At 36.3% G+C, this 21,302-nt stretch overlaps 1 protein-coding gene across 1 annotated transcript; it reads right to left on the minus strand.

Moving 5' to 3' along the window:
* Positions 1–6,401: 6,401 nt before the first annotated feature.
* ppp1r14ab (protein phosphatase 1, regulatory (inhibitor) subunit 14Ab) lies at positions 6,402–20,587 on the minus strand. The gene is made up of 4 exons (XM_081370264.1): positions 20,211–20,587; positions 9,778–9,858; positions 9,347–9,379; positions 6,402–7,701 (listed from the first exon to the last, which is right to left on the minus strand). Exons 1-4 carry the CDS (start codon positions 20,439–20,441, stop codon positions 7,567–7,569), a joined length of 480 nt encoding a protein of 159 aa, XP_081226390.1. The 5' UTR covers positions 20,442–20,587; the 3' UTR covers positions 6,402–7,566.
* Between the last annotated feature and the right edge of the window lie 715 nt (positions 20,588–21,302).

Raw genomic sequence — 21,302 nt, forward strand, 5'->3', positions numbered from 1 at the left:
CAAGTCTGCTACAAGTACCTTTTTTATTACAGTCATCTAGTGTGGACACAAGGATAGTGACACCAGTAAATTTTGACCTTGTGGAAATTGGACCAGGTACACACACACACACACACACACACACACACACACACACACACACACACACACACACACACACACACACACACACACACACACACACACACACACACACACACACACACACACACACACAAACTGTATATTCTATCACACATGTGTGTTTGTGTGTGTGTGTGTGTGTGTGTGTGTGTGTGTGTGTGTGTGTGTTGTTTTTAAATAGTTTGAAATAGTATTAATCTATTCAGGACATCCTTAATTTAAAAAACAAAACAAAACAAAAAAACGGATAGGCTAAACCGTAAATGGATATGTGGCTTATTTAATGGGTCACAGGCCATTAAAATTGACCTGTGACCTCACGTCTTATATTTTTGCCCCATTTTTAACATTTTTACATTTGACAAAACAATCAGGCAGCACACGTGCCAGAGGAAAGTCAGACAAATGCGTATAAATTTTGTCTGAACAATATAAATTGCTCTGGAGTGCGTCATGGGGGCACATTTCAACTGAACAAGTTGAGAGAGTGAGCTTCTCCAAACCCTTGTTTTCTTAAGTATTATGAAATCTGTGTTCTTCAACAATATGATAAACAGTACAGAAAAGCTTCTTCGCTGATGCATAAACAAAGGATTGCCATGAGTGTCACGCCTCCCATGAGCCTCAGGAGCTTTCACCGAGGTCAAAAACTTGGCATGGCTATTTAACTCAATTTTTCTGAATTTTTTTAATCTGTGTTATAATCATACAAACAAGAGCACTGACCACTTGGGCTGAGCAAATGGGCTGCATGGGGGGGAATAACAAGTTGTACATACTGTACATTCAAGGTTCAAGCATTTTATCCCCCTCTTTTCTTTTGCAGCTATAGCTTATCTTCCGGACACACTTTCCCATGTCCACCTTGACCTCCCTGATAATCAACTATTGATTCATGCAATATCTTTTCGTTGAAACTGAACAAGAACAACACCTTCTTGTTCCTGTTGATTGTCGGGGGAAAAAGTGCATTAGGAAACCACAATTGGCGTCACATCTAAGAGCAGCACTGAATAAAGTGGGACTGTATAAAGAGAAGCTCCAAACTGGGGTGAATTCTTGGCTTGGGGAGCAGGAAATAGTACCGCATAACATTAACTTTGTCATTGTTGTGTGTGTTTGCTGGTGCATCCTTTGCTCCTGCTCTGCCTACGACGTTCACCTTGGCGATGTTTCAAATATTTCCCAACAGCCTAAGCTCTTCAAAAGGACAATCTGGCTTGCATTTTATTTAACATGATTCAGTTTAGAAACATTTTGTTTGTTTTTCAGATTGATTCCTGTAAAATGGTTCTGGGATTTTTGGACTACGCATTTTCACGGAAATCACACTATTAAATATAAAAAAAAATCATGATAATCCCTTTGTGAGAGACCCCCTTCCTGAAATATAAAGGCAAATATTTATTTGTCACATATAAAGATTCATGCATACTGGTAAAAATGAAATTATTATAAATATGTGTAAAATATTATATGTAAAATATTTACTTTATTATATATTTCTGTCTATATACGATATTATAAAACAGATTTTTCTCAACCCAGTTATTAATTAATTTATTTGTTTGTTTCTTTATTTATTTAAAAATAGTATAATTTCTATTTTAATCATTTTCATATACAATTAACTTTTTTTACCCAGTAATGAAGGGGTAGTTCACCACTGGCAAAATGGGCTTTCAATAAAAGTTGGCTGCCTATAAATTAGAAAGGCGAAAGAAAAATCTAAATCGGCGCTACCTGACTAGAGAAAACAGAGAAAAAAAGGCTGTTGTCTTCCCTTTTGCCAAATAGGTATAGGAAAACTTCAACACCCATAATGCACTGGGCATGTTGCCATCCATGGTCTGCTATACGCTTTTCAGAGTCAAATATCTCCATGCTAAAGTAGGAAATACTTCTTAGCAAACTTTTTCTATTGTTCCCGAGTGCAAGAATTCAAAGAGTAAATGTTTACCAAGAGAGAGTTGGTTTCCAGTAAAGGATTCTGTCAGTTCTGCCCAACAACATGAAGCAAACGCTGACGCGTACATGAGAAAGTTGCTGCCATAGTGTTCCATTTTTACCATAATGTAGTTTAAAGAGTAGACATAGTAACTGTTCTGTTAATAACCCTCTGTCAATCTGACTGTCGAATGAGTAAGTATAACCTGTAGTTTTACAAAAGCCCTGCGAGCTGTAAAAAAATCCCAAAGTTAAAATCTACAAAACTTGTGTTTGTTTAAATGAGGATCTCATTTGATTACACCCATTTTTAAAAGTATCTTTTCAAGTATCTTTTCATTGCTGCTTGTCATTACAGTAAAGCACACCATTCTTGGTTTCTCTCCCACAGTGGTGTGCTCACATCCCCGTTTGTCACCATTATTATGCAACCTCTTGCTGGCACCTGAGTGAAGGGTCAGCGGAGGATGGTCCAATCATACCCCGCCTGCATCCTGCAGTGGTGCTCCTCAGGAAAAGACCTCTGGATCTGTGCTGAGAAAAGGGCTCTAGGTCATGCCACTAAAACAGCAGCGAGCAATCAGGAGCAGCCTTACTGACACTCTCCAGTGTGGTGAATGCCAGCAGAGGAGCAGGGGGTTATCCTTTATAGGGCCCGTTTTAGCTGGTAGCATCCTGATTCCGTTTCGCTGTAGTGTGGGCATCTGCAAGCGGGAATGGACTGGATGGACGTCACAAGTGTAACCTTTTACATTGAGGGGGGTCAGGTTAAAGCTAATTTAAGAGGTTTGTGAGGGAAAACGTCACTTAGCATGTGAGGAAGGCTTTGTCTTTCCCTGGGTTTTTATGGCTGTCGTCGTGTCATCGCTGTACTGTACGTGTGTTTTCTGTCAGCTGCAATGTCTTGTTTACTCTTCTTGGTACAGGTGTTGTTTTCACTTGTACAGTAAAGACTAATTGTAGTACATATTATTACAAGTCGATTGAATTCACGATTCATTTTGACTGTGTTTTTTTTAATGAAAATGCACAGAATACCCAAATTGGCCATGGACAGCAGGTAAAAACATGAAAAACATGTAAATAATAAAATGCAATTACCATATAATTGTGTAAGTTATATCAAAACAATCATCTTATCAGCTACAAAAAGAGAGGAGAAAATGTTTGTTTTGTTGTTGGTGTCAAAGGTCGTGTCCAATCAAACTATATGGTAGTGGTTCCTTTTTGGTTCCTGTTTGACTCCAAGGACCCCCCTTTGTCCAAGACACTCTATGGCCCTCCTATCTAAGCTGATATGTACCTCTATTGCTTCTGATGTAATAAAAATAAATACAATCAAATATATGATGTCAGTTTAATGTTGTACATCTTTATTTTTTAGTGTTTAGTGACCCCGGGTCCCTGGTTGAGAACCACTGCTCTATGGCACATTCATTTGTGAATTGGTAGAAGCTGTTCGAATAAGGCAGATGCCCTCGAAAAAAACAAACAAAATCCTTGAAAATGAACAACAAAAGGACAAATAAAATATAAGCCGGAATTAAATAATGGTTCACTTGTTATTCAAGTCAAATCACACTTCTGTTGTTCTTTTTTTTTTTTTTTTTTGTCCTTTCCATGTCATATAAATGCAAATCTTTTCGCACAACATTTTGCACATTGTTGGGCTTATGCAGTTTGTGGTAATTTACACATTTTGATGTTTTTTTAGTTGGGTCGCCACCTGATAATCAGTCAAATCTGAAGTGAAACTAGTTAAAACCCAACTGATTACAATGACTAGATTTCTGGCCATTGTTTTGAGATGTGATATCCACAGAAAGTGAATCAGAAACTGCCAAATGCGAACACATGGTTTTGTAGCATCACAACATAGACCATGGTAAATATGTCAAGAAGTACTTGGTCATATTTCACAACTATAAAGATCAATAACGCTTTCCAGTTTTGTTTGAGTGTATTAAAGGAGAACTCCGGTCAATTTTAACATTGAGCTCATTTTTTTGTAAATTTGGAGTGCTGTCAATACAGAGAACAATGACAAAAATCGGTGTTGCCTACACCGTATTATCCTCTTTTTAAAATTTGCACCCTGTTGACTTCAATGGGGCAAGTTTTAAACCAGCTTTTAGCCTCTTAACATCCTTGATGTGTCATTACAAGTGCACCGGTCATGTGAATGATTCCTTCGGAGTAATCACTGGTGAATCTGACTGCAGTAGATGTGAAAGATATGAATAAAAATGATGTTTATTCAGCCAGCGCACATACCTGTATTTTCTTCCTGTTTTCGGTTGAAGTCCATAGTAATCGATTGTCGAGTTCAAGCGCGTGATCATATGTAACTAAACCTATGCGTGTGAACTCGACAATCAGATTGTCAGATTCACCCGTGATCACGCTGAAGGAATCACTCACATTAGCTGGGCACTTGTAATGACACATCAAGGATGTTAAGAGCCTAAAAGCAGGTTTAAAACTTGCCCCATTGAAGTCAACAAGGTGCAAATTTTAAAAAGAGGATAACACGGTGTAGGCAACACCGATTTTTGTCGTTGTTCTCTGTATTGACAGCACTCCAAATTGACAAAAAAATGAGCTCAATGTTAAAATTGACCGGAGTTCTCTAATGCGAGAAGTGTACAAAAAGTGTGGAGAGTGAAGTGTACTTGGCCTTAATGACATTAATGTTATATCACTGACATTGAGACCTACACAACATCCACTCAGCTCACCAAGACATCAGAACAACCTTCATTGCCCAGTGAAACAGCTGAAACCAATGACATCTAAACTACTACTACTACTGAAGTTGTAAACACTCCTGTACTTGTCATATGAGGAATTTTGAACAAATCAAATGTCTGAAAACCCTGTCAAACCAGAAAAACGTTCCTCTTACCTTGTTTGGCAGTGAAGCGATGGTAAATCCCTGAAAGTCTCAGAGCAGGGACATCCCAGTGCCCCAGAGGTTTAGTATCTGTGTATGTATTTGTGTGACAGGATCAACTGTAAGTGTCCAACTCGAGAGTAGCTAACTATACATGTGCTGTCGTCCGACTGAATGCGCATCTGAAGCCCGAGGCTAGCTATGGTCACTTCCTGAGTTGTTTTGGAGCGCAAAAGACGATGCTTTTTCCTCAGGAAGCCGGCCATCCCCTTTCCTTTCCACCAGCTCGGAGCTTCCCCCACCACCTCTTGGGCCTCTGGGATCATGGGCACTATGACTCCACTAATTACTCTGGGAATCGTGGATGCGTGCAGTACAGTATTTTTCTTTGTAATTCTTTACTGACTGGCATGGGTACGTGTGCTTATGACTAACATGACTGGTCAGCACTGGTGGCTGGCGTGAGGGAAGTGGATCTGAATGAGCAGGAGTCCTCTGACAACTGCTCGGCTTTTGTCTGAAGCATGTTTGTTGATGCTTATCGTCCTCACAGGCCTAGCACATCTGAAGGTGTTTTCCCAACTGTGGGTTGAAATAAGCAGGGCAGACTTGCTGGGTTGCTGTGCCAGGGTCAATGAGTGCACCTGCATGTTCTCTGCGTGGGGTAGTTTGTTTGTTTTCTTACAGCGAGACTCGGCATTGTATTAGACCCACGGATCCATAGACACAGGGCTTTGATCACCACTGTGGTAATGAATGCTATTTATGTTGTTTACATCATGGGAACAAGCATGACTTTGCTGCTTGAAAGAATTCACACAGCTTTATCTAAAAAAACAATGTTTCTTTCCCCCTTTGTTGACAGGCCTCACTGTTGACATGGTATGCTTCTGATATAGCCTACCATGTGTTTTACATTCTCAAACAATACAAAATATTAACTTTGTACAGAGTTTAAATCCGTCATTCAAGTTTTTCCATCTTTCAATAGGCCTAAGCATTTTTGCGGATTGACTGGTTGTTGATGAAAGCTGAATAAGAGCTTCTTCTGAATTTATAGTAATTCCTTATTTGATTATTAGTCTTAAATGGTAAGTCATAATAACATCAATAGCTTGTGTAACCGAAATGGCTCAAAATAGATTCTTGGTATGAACAGATTCAATGCTGCCCTCTGCTGTCACTCTCAATAAACTTTTTGACAGGATAGCAGAGCATCTTTTGTCAGATAGATCTATCCATATGTTTATCATAATTTATCCTTATTAAAAGGTTCAAGGAGCTAATACATGTTTTACAAACTCATACATCCACCATTATTTAAATTGGATTATATGTGTGAAATTAAAAGGTAGAATATTAAAGTTGCAAAACCATAAAGCTACATGTAGGCATATTAAGTACTTTAGTAAATATAATAATAATTAACTGAACACATACTGTATAGTAGATTTATTATTATTTTATTTCACAAAGATTTAACGGGGAGCAACAGCAATAGCCCATAAGCAATAGCCCATAATTACTTTTTGCTCAATTTCACATCATTATAGATACAAAATGTTAAAATAAATCAGGAGAAATTGAAATATTCACCAAAAGATTTTTTTTAATTATTATTTCTGTCCAATGTTTAAAATGAGATGTGCACTGGAATATGGATTTCAAAAACCCTTAACTGCAAGCAAATGAAAATGATACATAAAGAAACATGATAAGAGAAATTGCTGGCACTCTGTCACTGTACAAACAAACAAACTAAATACAGAGCTGGAAGAGAAAAACGTGAAAATTCCTTCAAAATGTGAAGTAAATTTGACCAGCTTGAGTAGTTAATATAGTAGCAGCAAACATATTAACAATACCTCATGGTTTTGTCACAAACCAGTCCTTCATATCTACTGGGCATAAGCATAAGCTGTCAGTTTTAATCAAGCATCATAAATTCATCAGTGATATTCAAGAGTTTTTCTGAAAAATATTTGAATCCTACAAAATCTAATTCACAGATATGAACAACACAACAGGGAATTACTGATCTGAAATCTAAAAAGCATCCTGACAAAAATCTTTGGTCCATTAGTGGAAAATCCATGAAATCATTATAATCTAAAAACCCAGATAAAAACAGGGGTCAATATTTCTAAGGGAAAACTATTTAAAAAGGATATTATGTACTGTAAAAATTCTTCTTCTCAGGTAACCAAAAATGTTTTACATTAAAGTCAAATAAATGGTTTAATATTACAGAATAACACTGACTATATTGGGTTATACCAATGAATGTAATTCGAAGGGATCCGGTAGAAATAGTTAAATTAACAAATAGGCTACATGTTAACTGGGAAGTACATCTGTTGTAACAAACAAGTCTCATTTTTCACTGTTAAAAAAATGTCAAAATAATGATGACAACTTTTAAAGGGTTCATGCTGTGGTCAGTTTTTTTTTTTTTACATAAATATTTTAATAGGTTTTGTGTTGTTTTGTTACTATACAAACTGAAGTCAGCAACCTGTCTATATTTTACAGAAGTGCTGCTGATGCCTTGCTATTGAGCAGTTTTGATACAGGAGACTGACCAGCCGTAGATGTGCAGGTGCTCAGAGTCTCTCAGTGTCAGAAGAGCCCTGACGGTCGGGGAAGACGTGAAGCTGGGGATGTTCAATGCCATTGTTGTGGAGATCTTCTTGTTTCTGCAAACCGTGAAGTTTATTCACCAATTCTGTGATAAAAACCTGATGAAGATGAGGAGGAAAAGCACATCATAGAAGAATCTTTATAACGAAAGACATGATGGAATGTGTCAACAGAGTAGTAACTGAATGAAAACAAGCGACTTGTCAACCATGTAGGACCTGGGGCCAGTTGAGACGTTGACCAAGTTAAGACGGTCTCTTAAGAACTAGTCTGACCAACTAGCAATGAATTAGGCCTAAATCAGACCAATCTACCCTATTATGTAACAGATTTTCAAAAACGTATGACCAGTCTTGAAGAAAAAAATTAGTAAGACTAACTTGTAAGACTGTAGACTAAGAAGTTTATGCAACCGGCCCCTGGGCTCCGATCATCTGAGATGATCTGACAGATGCCAGATCTTCTAATCGTGATCATTGATCTCTGGATAATTTGGCTTTTCAAGTGAATTTGCAGATTTGATTAAAATATCTGGATGAAGTTGATGTTACTGATGAAGTATATATATATATATATATCGATTACTCAAACCATGATCAGCAATGCAAGCGATTGGCTGGCATCAACACAGTAACATAATGATATCATATCATTTAAAAAAGGTAACAGCCAAGCAGGCAAAATTACATAAAATTTAAAATCGACAAATGAAATGTGTCAATGTTTCTTATACCCAATTATTTCCATTTTTCACAAGTTCCTCTAGTATTTGTAGAGGCTTTACACTTTTTTTCAGTAGCCTTTTGTAATTAGCAATTAATTTCATTTTACAGATGAAGCGGATAAAGCTTATAAAGTCGATAAAATATTTCTAATGGCATCTGCATCTCCTGCACTTCATCAAGCCATAATAGCTGTATAATAGCTGTCAGCGTTCAAATTTATGCATGGTTCAAACTAACTGTATGTAATGTGTCTAAGGATCCAATAAATTATTTTAAAATTATTATTAATTTATACTATAATTAGTATATAAAAACATATTTCCATTTTTATTTTTAATTATTAATGTCCCTGGTTAAATAGGGTGCTCTTGTAAGAAAGTAGCAATGGCTGGGACAGGCACTCAAAACTTGTGGATGTGAAATAACTTCACATCCACACGGCTTTCGGACATTTTTGCTATTAGCAAACTTTACAATGACATTCGAAGAACCTAACAATCCTGGATCATATCAACATGTCAAATCCAAATAACTGAGTAATCCATGTACGAAGAACGGCCTCAGAAAAGCTTTTAAAAGTATTGACTTGACAATATCAACTTTGACAATAGGGGGGAGCAGAGGACGATGTCTTAGTTGTAGTGCAGAAGTGAAGGTTTGGCTGGTTAGCAAATGCTAGTTAGTCCCTGCTGGTAGTTGTTGTAACTACATCATTTGGTGGCAAAAAGCATCAAATATTGCATTTATTTGTTTTGCCAGATTATTTATTTATTTTTTTCCATTATTTAATCAAAACATGTTATCCCATAACACAAAACATGAGAGTTTTGTCTATTCATCAACACTGTCAGTCACTATTTCCTAAAGTGTGACAGTGATTCACCATTTTGTCAATCTCTGCAGGGGGTTATTTTGTTAAAAAAATAAAACTATGTGCAAAAAAAGGACAGGACGGCTTTGTTTAAAAAGGAAAGATCATGTTTAATTTAAATTGTGTGATATAATGAGAATAGCTTACTTCTGTGTTGTTACTGCAGGTATGAAGGATGTCCTGTAAGAAATAGAAATCAAGAGATTTAATAAAAAGCGTGACACCGATCTCTTCCCTGCTGAAAATGAATTTCCATCCTAGTCCAGGATGGTTTATGCTGGTTTGATTCTGCTCTTGCTGCTGGTATGAGCTGAATGACCAAAAAGATCTAGCTGGTTAAAGGAATATATTCATGTTGTCCCAAAACCCTATGGCTTTCAATCTTATGTGGAACAGAAAATGTGAAGAAAAACAAAAAGATGAAAGAATTTGCATATAAAAGTTTATATGATTTTTCCTTTTGGGTGAACTGTTCCTTTAATGCTAGTTAAAATACACCACATAGGCCTACATGTGACCATAGCATGTGACGAGCAACTCTGATTGTTTCTTCGTCAGTATTTTCAGAGAGCAGATACCTTAAGCTTCTCTATCCTTTCTTCATCACTGTGTAGATCTAGTATCTCGTCAATGTTCACTTCCTCTGGCATGTCCTCTTCCTGTGAGGAGAGAAAGAGTCACATATAAGGCCTGGTCCACATTAACATGAATGTGTTCGACAAGACAATCTGGTCGGAAATGTCTATTCGAACCAATGTCCAACAAATGTCAGACAGGCTGAATGAAAATAAAATTCCACTCTCTGACAGTACTGGCACTTATGGAAATGATGAAATACCCCGGTTACTCTGGTACACAAAGTGCTGTGCAATTTTCCATTTCTGACACCGGTCTAGGGTGACCACTTCATTTGCTCTATATGAATGTCATCGTAAAAATGTAAATGTGACTGCACCTTTGAAATGTTTATCTCACCAAAATGTATTGCACCAAAAATGTGTCTTTGTGTGAACCGGCCTTTAATTTTTAAGCATCACTTTTCATGTTCAGTAGTTTACATCGATCCAGAATCAAGCAGGCTTCATCTATGGACAAGTCACTCTTTTCATTCACATTTTTAGTCCTCGATATTTATCTGCTTGTTAAAACTATTATCTACTACACTGATTCTACTACACTAGAAAATGATTTTTCAACGCTGTAAATAAAACAAAGATTGTTGGAGTATGTTTTACAAGAAAATACTATTTCAGTTTTAATTCAATGTTTTGCATGTTGTTTCTTGTAATTATTTGAGAAATTTACTAGCAAATTTTTGAGTGAAAACACCATTTATTTCATTGTATTTAAAAATAATTATGAAAAAGTATGCTAAAATGGGAGTGCATCATTAATGTATTAATGAATAAATAGTGTGAACAGAGCATTTACAATTAGACCTTGTCCAAACTCACAATTGTGACCTACTCTTGTAAAAGAAACAATTGCATTAGATGTGCACTTTCAGATGCATTCTCACTTGACTGCCCACCATACATCAATGAATCCCTTGCTAAGCCATCCCTAAACATTAGAAGTCATACTAAATGAGTACTGTGATGAAATCAGAGGGTGGCATTGGCATAGCATGCAGATTCACACAGACAATTAGGTCTTATAGAGCAAAAAATCTAAGTATTGTCTCGTCTCCCATTCTACTCAGCAGCTGCCAATCTAGGCCAGACAGCTGTCTCTTAGCACTAATCTATTGTGTGGGAATAAACAAGTCTATTCCAGCCTCCTCATATACACCTAAACTACTCATTCACAATACTCGGTGTCAAAGTTCTTGCATTGAGAGATATAATTCATATCAAATTAATGGCTGAATTACTGCATTGACCGCGGTGGAAAAATAGTTTTCTCTAATAGGAAATGGGCTAGCTGAAATAATGCTATCTATTATTTATGGTGTGTACCTTTGTGTTTCGAGAATGATTTAATCTTCACTTCCCTATTTTTGTGGCTTGGTGCAATACAAAATAGGCCAAGGGCAATTTTCAGATACTTCCAGTAAATCATTTACCAATGCCAAACCAGCTTGAAACCTGCCACCCACCAAATGAAGGAAACAGGAAAAAGGTGGTGATTTGATGCAAATTCACAAAAAAAAAATTATTTGGCATGTTTGTGAGAGAAATAGGAATGTCTGGTTAATGTACGAAACGTTTAGACGCATTTTAACATTGTTAACTGGATCAAAGGATTCATTGAAAAGATCAGAATTTCAGTCATATGGATCACTTTTATGATACGTGTTTAGTGCTTTTGGATAATTTTTTTGAGCAAATCATGCAGGTTTTGAAGAGACATGAGGGTGAATAAATTGAGAATATTAAAAAACTAAGATAAATTCAAAGTAAAGAGACATGGTGAGACCAAAGCTAAATTACAATAGTATGTGGTGGGATTCAGTCTAAACTTACCATCTTAACAACACCAAGGATGGCAACTATACGTTTCTTCTATTACCAAAGCTCCAAATTTACCATCAGTATATGTACTGTACACCCACACAACAGGTTAAGAGCTGGTCATGCAAGCTAGTGCTTTTCCTGATAAGATTACGGATAAATACAGGGAACAGGGTTGGTGTGTGGGTGAAAATCCTGAAACTAACACCACTGTCGAAAGGTCAATCAGAGTTAGATCCAAGCTGAAAGCCCTACCAGGGCATCAGTGACCTTTCTTTTAACTCCAAATGCCACTGAAATGCTGTGAAACAAACATAACCCCTCGCACGGTGAACGATCAGAGCAATCCTCCAGTCATTTAAAGTTTGTGCCTTTGCTTTCAATTTGTTCCTAAGCAGAGATGTTTTGCACAATGAATTGAAAATGGGAAATCAGTGTAGCAAATATTATTTAGACTCAAAATTTATGAAAAAACTACACAATTTAGTTGTTAAACTAAAATGCATTTTTAATCAATGATTTTGAGTAATTAATCGTGTAAATAATCTGTTTTTATTCTCATTAGTCATACACCCTGTGGCGTCAACACATTTTGGCTTGTCTCTGTAGTAATTCCCTAAAAACTCAAAACATTTCCTCTTGATAAAACATGAGTTCTTTCACCTTTTACTGCAAGCATGAGTGCTGAGTCAATCACTCCAACTGGTTTAGCATCACCCGATCCCCCTGGGCTGTGATTCAGCCTCTATTATTTCCAGGCCAGTAGCTAATGGAGTTTTTTTTCTTCTTGCTGTCTTTGAGATGGGCTGTTTTTTTTCTTCTTTTGAGTTTCCATGCCTTATTAACAGCTGTGACCCTAATTCAAAATGCCCATCCCTGTGTATTTGAGCAAGTATTTATATTTATGATGTAAGAATGTAAGAACTAAGAATGTTACTAAATCAATATTTAGTCAACATTTAGAAAAGAATGTACCCAGTCCATTTTCAACAACTAGTCTGACAAGTGAGGCAAGTATTTTTAAGATGCATCACTGGTGTTTTCTAAGGCAAGCATGATCATTATTATTGCTCAATCATAGAGCTAGGGATTTTAACAAACCCATAACCACATATATTACACTTCCACATGTATCTTGTCCTGCACTCATTCTGTTTAGTGCTACAATTTTGTCCATACAATGAAAGTCAACCGGGTATAGTGTTATTTTGGACCCGATTGACTTTCATTGTGTGGACAAAAACAGTTCTTCAGAATATCTTCTTTTTTGTTTAAGATGTAAGAAATTCATAAAAGTTTGGAGCAACATGAGAGTGAGTAAATGATAGCAGAATTTCCATTTTTGGGTGAACTATCCGATAAATTAAAAGAAGGAATCAAACCATATCTAGAGACCATAGTATAGTGACTTGCAAGTGGGCTCTTTTAACTTAGTACACTGGCAACCACCCAGAACTTCCTAGCAACATGCCAAAAAAAAACACTCTGAGAAGTGGTTCTCAAACAGGATGATTGAAAATGATTTAAAATAAGCCAAAACAACAAAAATTCAAGGTTTTAATTCACACACCAATTGCCATTTTTCCCCTTTATCCTTTAAGAACCAGGATTCCCACTGATAGCCTAAATTCATCATGTAATCTAATACAACTTTATAACTCCATGAGCATTTTTGTAAAAAGCCAAGTTCTAAAATATTGTATTGGGTAGAAATTATAGGTTAAAAATATTTATAAAAATACATATCCTTAATCCTTATAAAGTATATCACAAAAAAATGGAAAGGAGCCTTCAAATATTGTTGTGGACAATGAGGAGCCTTAAGGCCCTTCCACACTGAGTGCGAAAGTTGCATCCGAAATTTGCACACGTTAAAAAAGAAATACAACCTCACGTTATGTCAATCACACTTGCACACTGCCTCCGAAACTTTCGTCCGTCAAAAAAAAAATCGGATCGGATTCGATCTTCTGCGTTTTTCGCATCCGTAACAAACATTTGAATGGTGTTTTGACAGTTTAGAGCCACAGACTGTCGGATACGAAAAAACGCATGCGAAAATTCAGTGTACAAGGACCTTTAGAGTAAAAAAGGCTAAGAACCAGTGACTTTTGTAACTGTCAACATTTTTGTAACTGCATAGCAATGCCCTGGCAACCACCCACAACACTAGCATTGTGGCAGACACCTAGCAATACAAATTTATTTTTCAAATTTACGAAATGTAGTTCTATATTCCAGTTTTTAATAATTTGACATACTTTTGCTTGATAAACTACAAATAATACTGCATTCACAAATCTTAAGTACTACGGACAATCTCAGCATCGCTATTATTTCAGCGCCTCTCATGTCAGCTCTATCCCTTTGTATCCATCCAGAGTAAAATGTCAGATCGTTTGTGCATCATCTGTCCTCAGGACTCCATACACTGTGATGTAATACGCTGTTCCACATTAAAGGCAAAAGTGCATGTGAGAGCAACACGGACTGACATTGCATGGTCTTACTAATTACATTATGTGCCTTTGGTGGAATTCTTATCATTTATTTAAAGACAATTCATAAGAAATTCTTTTTCACAAGAAATTTTTTTTTAAATATTTGTACAGACAGAATAAATAATTTATCGCAGCCTGTGGTTATTAATGACCTCTTTACTAACAGACCATATTAGGAACAAGAACTCAGCTGTGGGTCAACTCTGAAATGTAATATTGTTTATAAACATTCTAAATACGGATCTCAGTTTCATTTCTCACATCTGCTGTTTTGCTCTTTGCTCCTTGTGATGCCGATACTATAAGCACTCTGGTAAAATCTACCCAGGTGCGTTCATTTTCTGATCATCAATGGAGCTAGCATACAAACTTAGATGTTATACATTTAGACATTCCTTGTTTTATGACAAATAACAACAGTAGATTTAGACTTGTCAAATTGTACTGATAAAACATAAAAAAATGCCTTTTATACATTTAGGAGAAAATGTCTCCTTTACTGTGAAAAACACAATATAGCCCCAGGTATGTCTGTAAGATGTCTGCTTGGGGTTCTGGAGATCTTGAAAACATCTGCAGTAGAAATACATCTGATAAACATCTTAAAAAGAGCAGTTTTACATTCTAAACCATAAACATCTTAAAGACATCTTCTACATGTCTTTATGACATCTGACAGGAGACGAGTCAGAGAAATATTGCAGATGGGCAAACACTAAAAAATACATCTCGCAGATGTAAATGCAGACATCAAATAGACGTCTCTAAGATGTTCATATGCTATCTCAATGGGATTTGCATTTAGATCAAGTCACGACCCAACAAGTTATACAAATCAGTATTTAATACAACCTGGGTTGTATTTTCTTTAATTTACCTTACATAATGTACACAACCATGTTAGCATGTGCCTAATTTGGCTAATTTGTGCTAATTTGGCTAACTTTTACCAAATGAGAGAATAATATGCCTCAAATAGATGAGTGGATACATAGCCTTTGACATCAGCAACAATATATATGAGAAGTGTTTTCTCTTTCCTTTTAAAAGTTGATGAGCCTGTTTATTTAGCTACCCCAACCATGCATGATTTTTTTACAGAAAACTTCTGCATGTTTGCATGTGTTTTCCATACGTCCATCAGAAAAGACCGGCCACTTATTTTAGGTCTCGACTAAACTATTAGAACCACTGCTACTATTTTTTGGGGAGATTACACATTGGATATGTCACATCTGTAGCACAAAGTTTTGTGCCTCTTTTTTACCCATGTTTGATGACATGGAATAAAAGACGAAGCAGCCTCTGGACTACAAACAGACATGCATCTGATCACTATGGGACTCAAATCTGTTTTCTTTTTATTTTTTTATTAAGCTTTTATAGCGCTGTGGGCTTATGGTCCTGCTTAATGGGGCTTGTGAAGCCCTTTGCATGGACCAATAATAGGTAGCGGGTAGTTGTTTTGTGGGATGGGGGGTGGAGGACAGTTGCAGAAGGGCTTTCTTTGTGATACAGTGACATATGGGGTCTTCATGTCCACAGCCCCCATCCCCCTCACTCATAAGGAACACCCCATGAGACAAATATTCCATCAATCAATCCCAGGACCATAAGAGCAGGACGTTGTCGGGCCTGCTGCCGACAGGAAATGAAGGGGGGGATCTGATTACAGCCTCAGTGGGGGCTGTTTCTTTTTAGCACCAACATCACATCTTAAAAATCACAAAAAGATGACTGCTGAGAATCATCCAGTCATCATGTGATATTCTGCCATAATATAAGTGTCCAGTGGCTGGACAACTCAACCACACATACAAAGAGAATAAACTTATAGTGATAAACTTACAGAATTATAGAGTTGATAATTCAAGAGTATCCTAATGTTTGCTTCACAATGCCTAATACTGTGGTTTGGTATAGTTTTGGAATTATTGGTTTTATTTCATTTTCAGAAGGTTACTGAAAACATAATTTTTTCTTTTCTTTTTTATTATAAACAATTAAATTTAAATGGAAAAAGTTTTTTATATTTAAAACATTTATTATTAAAAAATAAGTGAAAATCAATAATTAATTTTTTTAGTAACACTACAATAAGGATTCATTAACTAATAACAATGAGAAATACATTTGTATATATCAATGTTAATGTTAATTAATAAAAATACAACTGTTCATTGTTCATGTTAGCTCAGGTGCATTCAATAATATTACAACTTTTCATATTAATACTGAAATTAACATTAATCAAGATTAATAAATGCTTTAGAAATATTTTCCGTTAAGTCATAACTAATGTGTTAACTTTGTTAACAAAGGAAACCTTATTGTGTTACCAGTGATTTTTGAAAGATTATTGTAGTACGTTTTATAAGAAAATATTATTTCAGTCTACTTCAAAATTTTATTCAATGTATTACTTGCAATTTTTTTTAATTCTTTGTGGAATTTACTAGCAATTTCTGATTTAAGTAAATCCTACACCAATTTTTTTCAGTGTATAATTTAAAGGTCCCGTATTATGCCCCTTTTCACAAGATGTAAAATAAGTCTCTGATGTCCCCAGAGTGTGTATGTGAAGTTTCAGCTCAAAATACCCAACAGATCATTTTTTACAGCATGTTTAAATTGTCATTTTTTGGGGCTCAGAAAAACGCGCTGTTTTAGTGTGTGCCCTTTAAATGCAAATAAGCTGCTGCTGGACGACACAGGGGGCGGAGCTTCATGAGCTTGCGCTCAGTCTCTCAGGGCAATTTCATCTCACGAAATGATGATAATATCAGAAACTCTCAGTAACGTGTTCATTTCGAGTCGGACAATAATGCCTACAGAGTCAGAGTGCTGTATAGAGATGAAACAGGTATGGTTTAGTAGTTTAATTACGGTTATTATAACGTATTTGTCATCTGCTTGTATGTATCCATTATTTATTAATAGCCTACAAGTCTGCTGTCTGAATGATGATCAAACATATACTAATGAGTTTAATAAAGTTTATTGTACATCACACAAAAGATGAAGCGTCAGTTTTACTTCAGAAAATCACCGTAAGAGCTGAGTAAACACAGTAAGTTATTAGAAGTGCGCAAGTACATAAACGAATTTCGGTAGAGTTGAGGGAGCATTCCTGTGGGCGGAGCTTAGTCAAAAAATGTTCTAGTGACATCATTAAAGAAGGAAGTAGAGGGGTGTAGTCCAAACGGGCCGTTCGCTGTAGGCGACTTCTGTTAAATAAAATATCTCTCTTGGCATTGAACTTTGAGCTTTATAATTTTACATATATTATTTATACTCTAACAACAACATTACACACTAACTAAAGTTTGAAACATGGGATCACGAAGAACGGGACCTTTAAAGATGACAGTCCAAAAGCAGCCAGACCTTATGTAAAAAATAAGGAATTTATGTGACAATTATTATTTTTTTGATTAAATACTACTTTAATTAGAAGCAGACATATTTGGAAATATATTATACAGTTTGTGAAAGAGTGCAGAAAACCACTAAATGTGTTGGAACACCCCTTAGTCTCCCCAACTACATTTCATAAACGCCTTTATCGTGGCAGGACGCCAAGTATGTTCCACTGACAGAGCCTAAGCAAATCTCTGCTCACATCCACCATCACAAAGCCCAGTGACTGTGAATGTTTATCATTTTCCAGACAGCTGTTGGCATCCTAGAGCTCTCCATTTAAGGCAGCATGCGCAACAACAAGTCACAGCAGCAGCATCTCTAAGCATTTAAGATCAGCCCCCTGATCTTGTTGCTCATGGGAACTGGAGACTCCGAGAGAAAAAAAATCCCCTCCATCCTAAAATACCCCAAGACACAGGAATGTGAACTAATTAGATATAAATTGTCAGCATTTCTGCATATCAGGCATGTTTACTGGTCTTGAACACATCTTGTTTTTTCAAGCCTCCCAGGAGAACATGACAAGAAGCCTGATGTAACTATGCGTGCTACATAAACAATCAGCTGAGTCAAATTATTAAAACCCATTTAGAGATGCAATCATGTCAAAGTGTGAGGTAAAAATCTTCACAACTTACTTTTGTGGTCTTAACTTACAACAACAACTTACTAGTGGTGGTATAATGCCCCTTTTTACAAGATGTAAAATAAGTCTCTGATGTCCCCAAAGTGTGTATGAAGTTTTAGCTCATAATTTACCAAAAGATAATTTTTTATGGTATGTTAAAATTGTCCCTTTTTGAGGGTGAGCAAAAAACGTGTAGTTTTGTGTGTGTCCCTTTAAATGCAAATGAGCTGCTGCTCCTGGCACAGAGGGCGGAGCTTCAAGAGCTCGCATGTTAGCAGCTTGCAGACACGCACAAAAAGTCAGAAACTGTTCTGCCTTTTATGTTCAAACCGAACTCTGACAATGATGGAGAGACTCAAGAAGAAGTGACAACATGTAGAATGCAACAGGACGTTTCTGAATGGTTAATTGATGAGTTTACAGAGTGACATGTTATTGCATTTGTGTTACGTACAGTATTGCAATAAATGTGAAAAGACGGATGCGACAGCTTGAGCAGACTCCCAAATGTGCTCTACTACAACAACTCTTCCTCTTTGCCTCATCCCCTTTGTTGCTTGCATGTTCCCGGGGGCGGGGCTTATGTAAATTTTAGGGTTTGTGATGTCACTAACCTGGGAGGAAGCTTGTGTAGTCCCTATACCAGCCGTTTGTTGTAGTCCTTATAAAGCGATTTCTGTAAAAGCAAATATCTCCCTTGGCTTTGAACTTCGAGCATCGTAACTTTGCAGATGTTGTTTATGCTCAAACAGCAGCAACTAAACTAAAGTTAGAAAAGTGAAATCATAATCAACCACCCCTTTAAATAAGTTCATTTAGGGATTACTATCTTTGTGTTCAAGGTCATGACACTACAAGTTGTTTATTATTTTCAACTAAAAACTGAAAACTTTTTATACGTTTTGGCCGCTCATTTGCACGACAATGACGTTTAGGGGGCCTGAAAATGGTTTCAAAGTGCACATTTTTGAAAACGATACAGTTATCATCTATGTGTAAACTACAAAAACGCAAATTCGTGCTCATGCGTATTACGTGTTTAGTCTATAGGTGCGTAGTGTTTCTTTACAAAGTGACAAAGTGATTTAATGGTGATATTTCTATGGGAACTATTAATTATATTATATTATATTAATTTTCTGTCTGACTGAGAAACCTAATAAAATGATATAGAGTTCACATTTTGAAAAAAGTTGTAATTTTAAACAATTTTAGTGAAGAGGAGCTATGATAGAAACATGACTGAGATTATATTTTGCCCTCAAAAAATCTATCTATCTATCTATCTATCTATCTATCTATCTATCTATCTATCTATCTATCTATCTATATACAGACACATAAGGAATTGGCTGGGGATACAGTATCCCTCATGGAGAAAAAAATAAATAAAATAAAATAAAAGTAATTGGGTTTGTTGAGGAAAAAATACTACAATAACACATAGTAAAAGTTGGCATCAGATTGTCATTGTTTACACATATATTCATGAGGGACACAAAAGGCAGTCGTTTAGTGGTATGACCCAAGGAAAGGTTCACGCCCTTCATGAATAAACGTGGGACATAATCATTGATGAGCACATCAAAAGGTAAAGAAACGATATTTAGAAACGTACTTGCATTCTTTATCACATTTTTATCATCAGACAATTTACATTCCATTCTGCATTCAAATGGTGTGAGTAACACCTGCTTCACAATTGAGACACGTAGCCCAGGCTAGTAGTAAGCTATGTGCACATTTCCACGTGGATGCTTTTAAATCTTTGCTACCTCCCACTTATAGAAAACTTTAATTATTAAATATTGTTGCATTTTACCAATAAATGACTACACCAATATTACTGACAAAAGAACAGATTTATCAGCAACGCCTTTTGCTGCTGGCAGCTCATTAAATATTCACAGAAATGATTTGAAAATCTTTAGACTTAATTTGTCTTTCATTCATTATATATTTAATTTTAATCGTATATCATTAATCTTTGTTCCAAGAAGACTCACCCTTCCCAAATACAGCTCGTCAAGTCCACAATCTATCCACTTTTCCACATCCAGACGCTTCTGGAGTTCCTTTCTGTTATATTTGACGGTGACTCGTGCTTGTCTCTTCTGCACGCTCAGTCCAGCATCCCGGCTGGTACCTCGGCTCGGTGAGTGGATCTTATTGTTATAACGCTTCCCCACCCGATTCGCAGCCATCTCCAGAGTGACCCTCTGAATGGACACTTGCATTCAAATAATTGATCAAGAGTCTGGCGGAGTAGGTGCGCTCCTTGCCTCCTCCGACACCTCCAGAGCGCGCTGGAGCCGCAGGGTCCTAGCGCTGCGAGATTACTACCTTACTCTCGCTCTCGGTGTCTGGAAACCATCAGCGGCCCACAAGGAGGTGCTACAGTGTTAGGGTTATGGAAAATAAATAGTGTGTCTGAAACTAACAAACAAACAAAAAGTTTATATTTATGTCGTTAATTTATTTTTCACAAACATCTCTGTTAATGATTTTATTAATGGCTATTGATTCACGCTATTTTATTGAAATAATGGCTTCAGAATGTATAATTTTCCTGAAAAATAGGCTATTTGCATAAATAAAAGAGAAAACATTTGCATTTGTTTGAGAAAATTGCCATTTATTTTAATTTCTCATCATTTTAACAAGTAGGCTACATACATCGCCTATAGTTTGACAGTCATCTATCTATCCATCCATCCATCCATCCATCCATCCATCCATCCATCCATCCATCCATCCATCCATCCATCCATCCATCCATCCATTTTTTTATGGTAAGTGGTTGCACACAATTGATTTTAGCTACACTGTAAAAAAATATTTTCATGATTTGTTATCACAACTTTTTTTCTTTTGTCAAATCAACTTAGATAATTAATGTGGTTCAGATAACATAATATTTTGAAATTCTGTTGATTAAACCAATCTCCTTCTCTGTATTAGCTCAAATTTTTTATTTCAATTAACTCAAAATTGTAAGGCAACCGGTTAACTTACTTTTTTTAAGTTAAACCAACATTTATTTTTTACAGTGTACATTTAAACAAATGTATTACATTGAACTTATTAAACTTTTGTTC

This window comes from Scardinius erythrophthalmus (genome assembly GCF_964197995.2).
Source record: "Scardinius erythrophthalmus genome assembly, chromosome: 7".
Lineage (NCBI taxonomy): Eukaryota > Metazoa > Chordata > Actinopteri > Cypriniformes > Leuciscidae > Scardinius > Scardinius erythrophthalmus.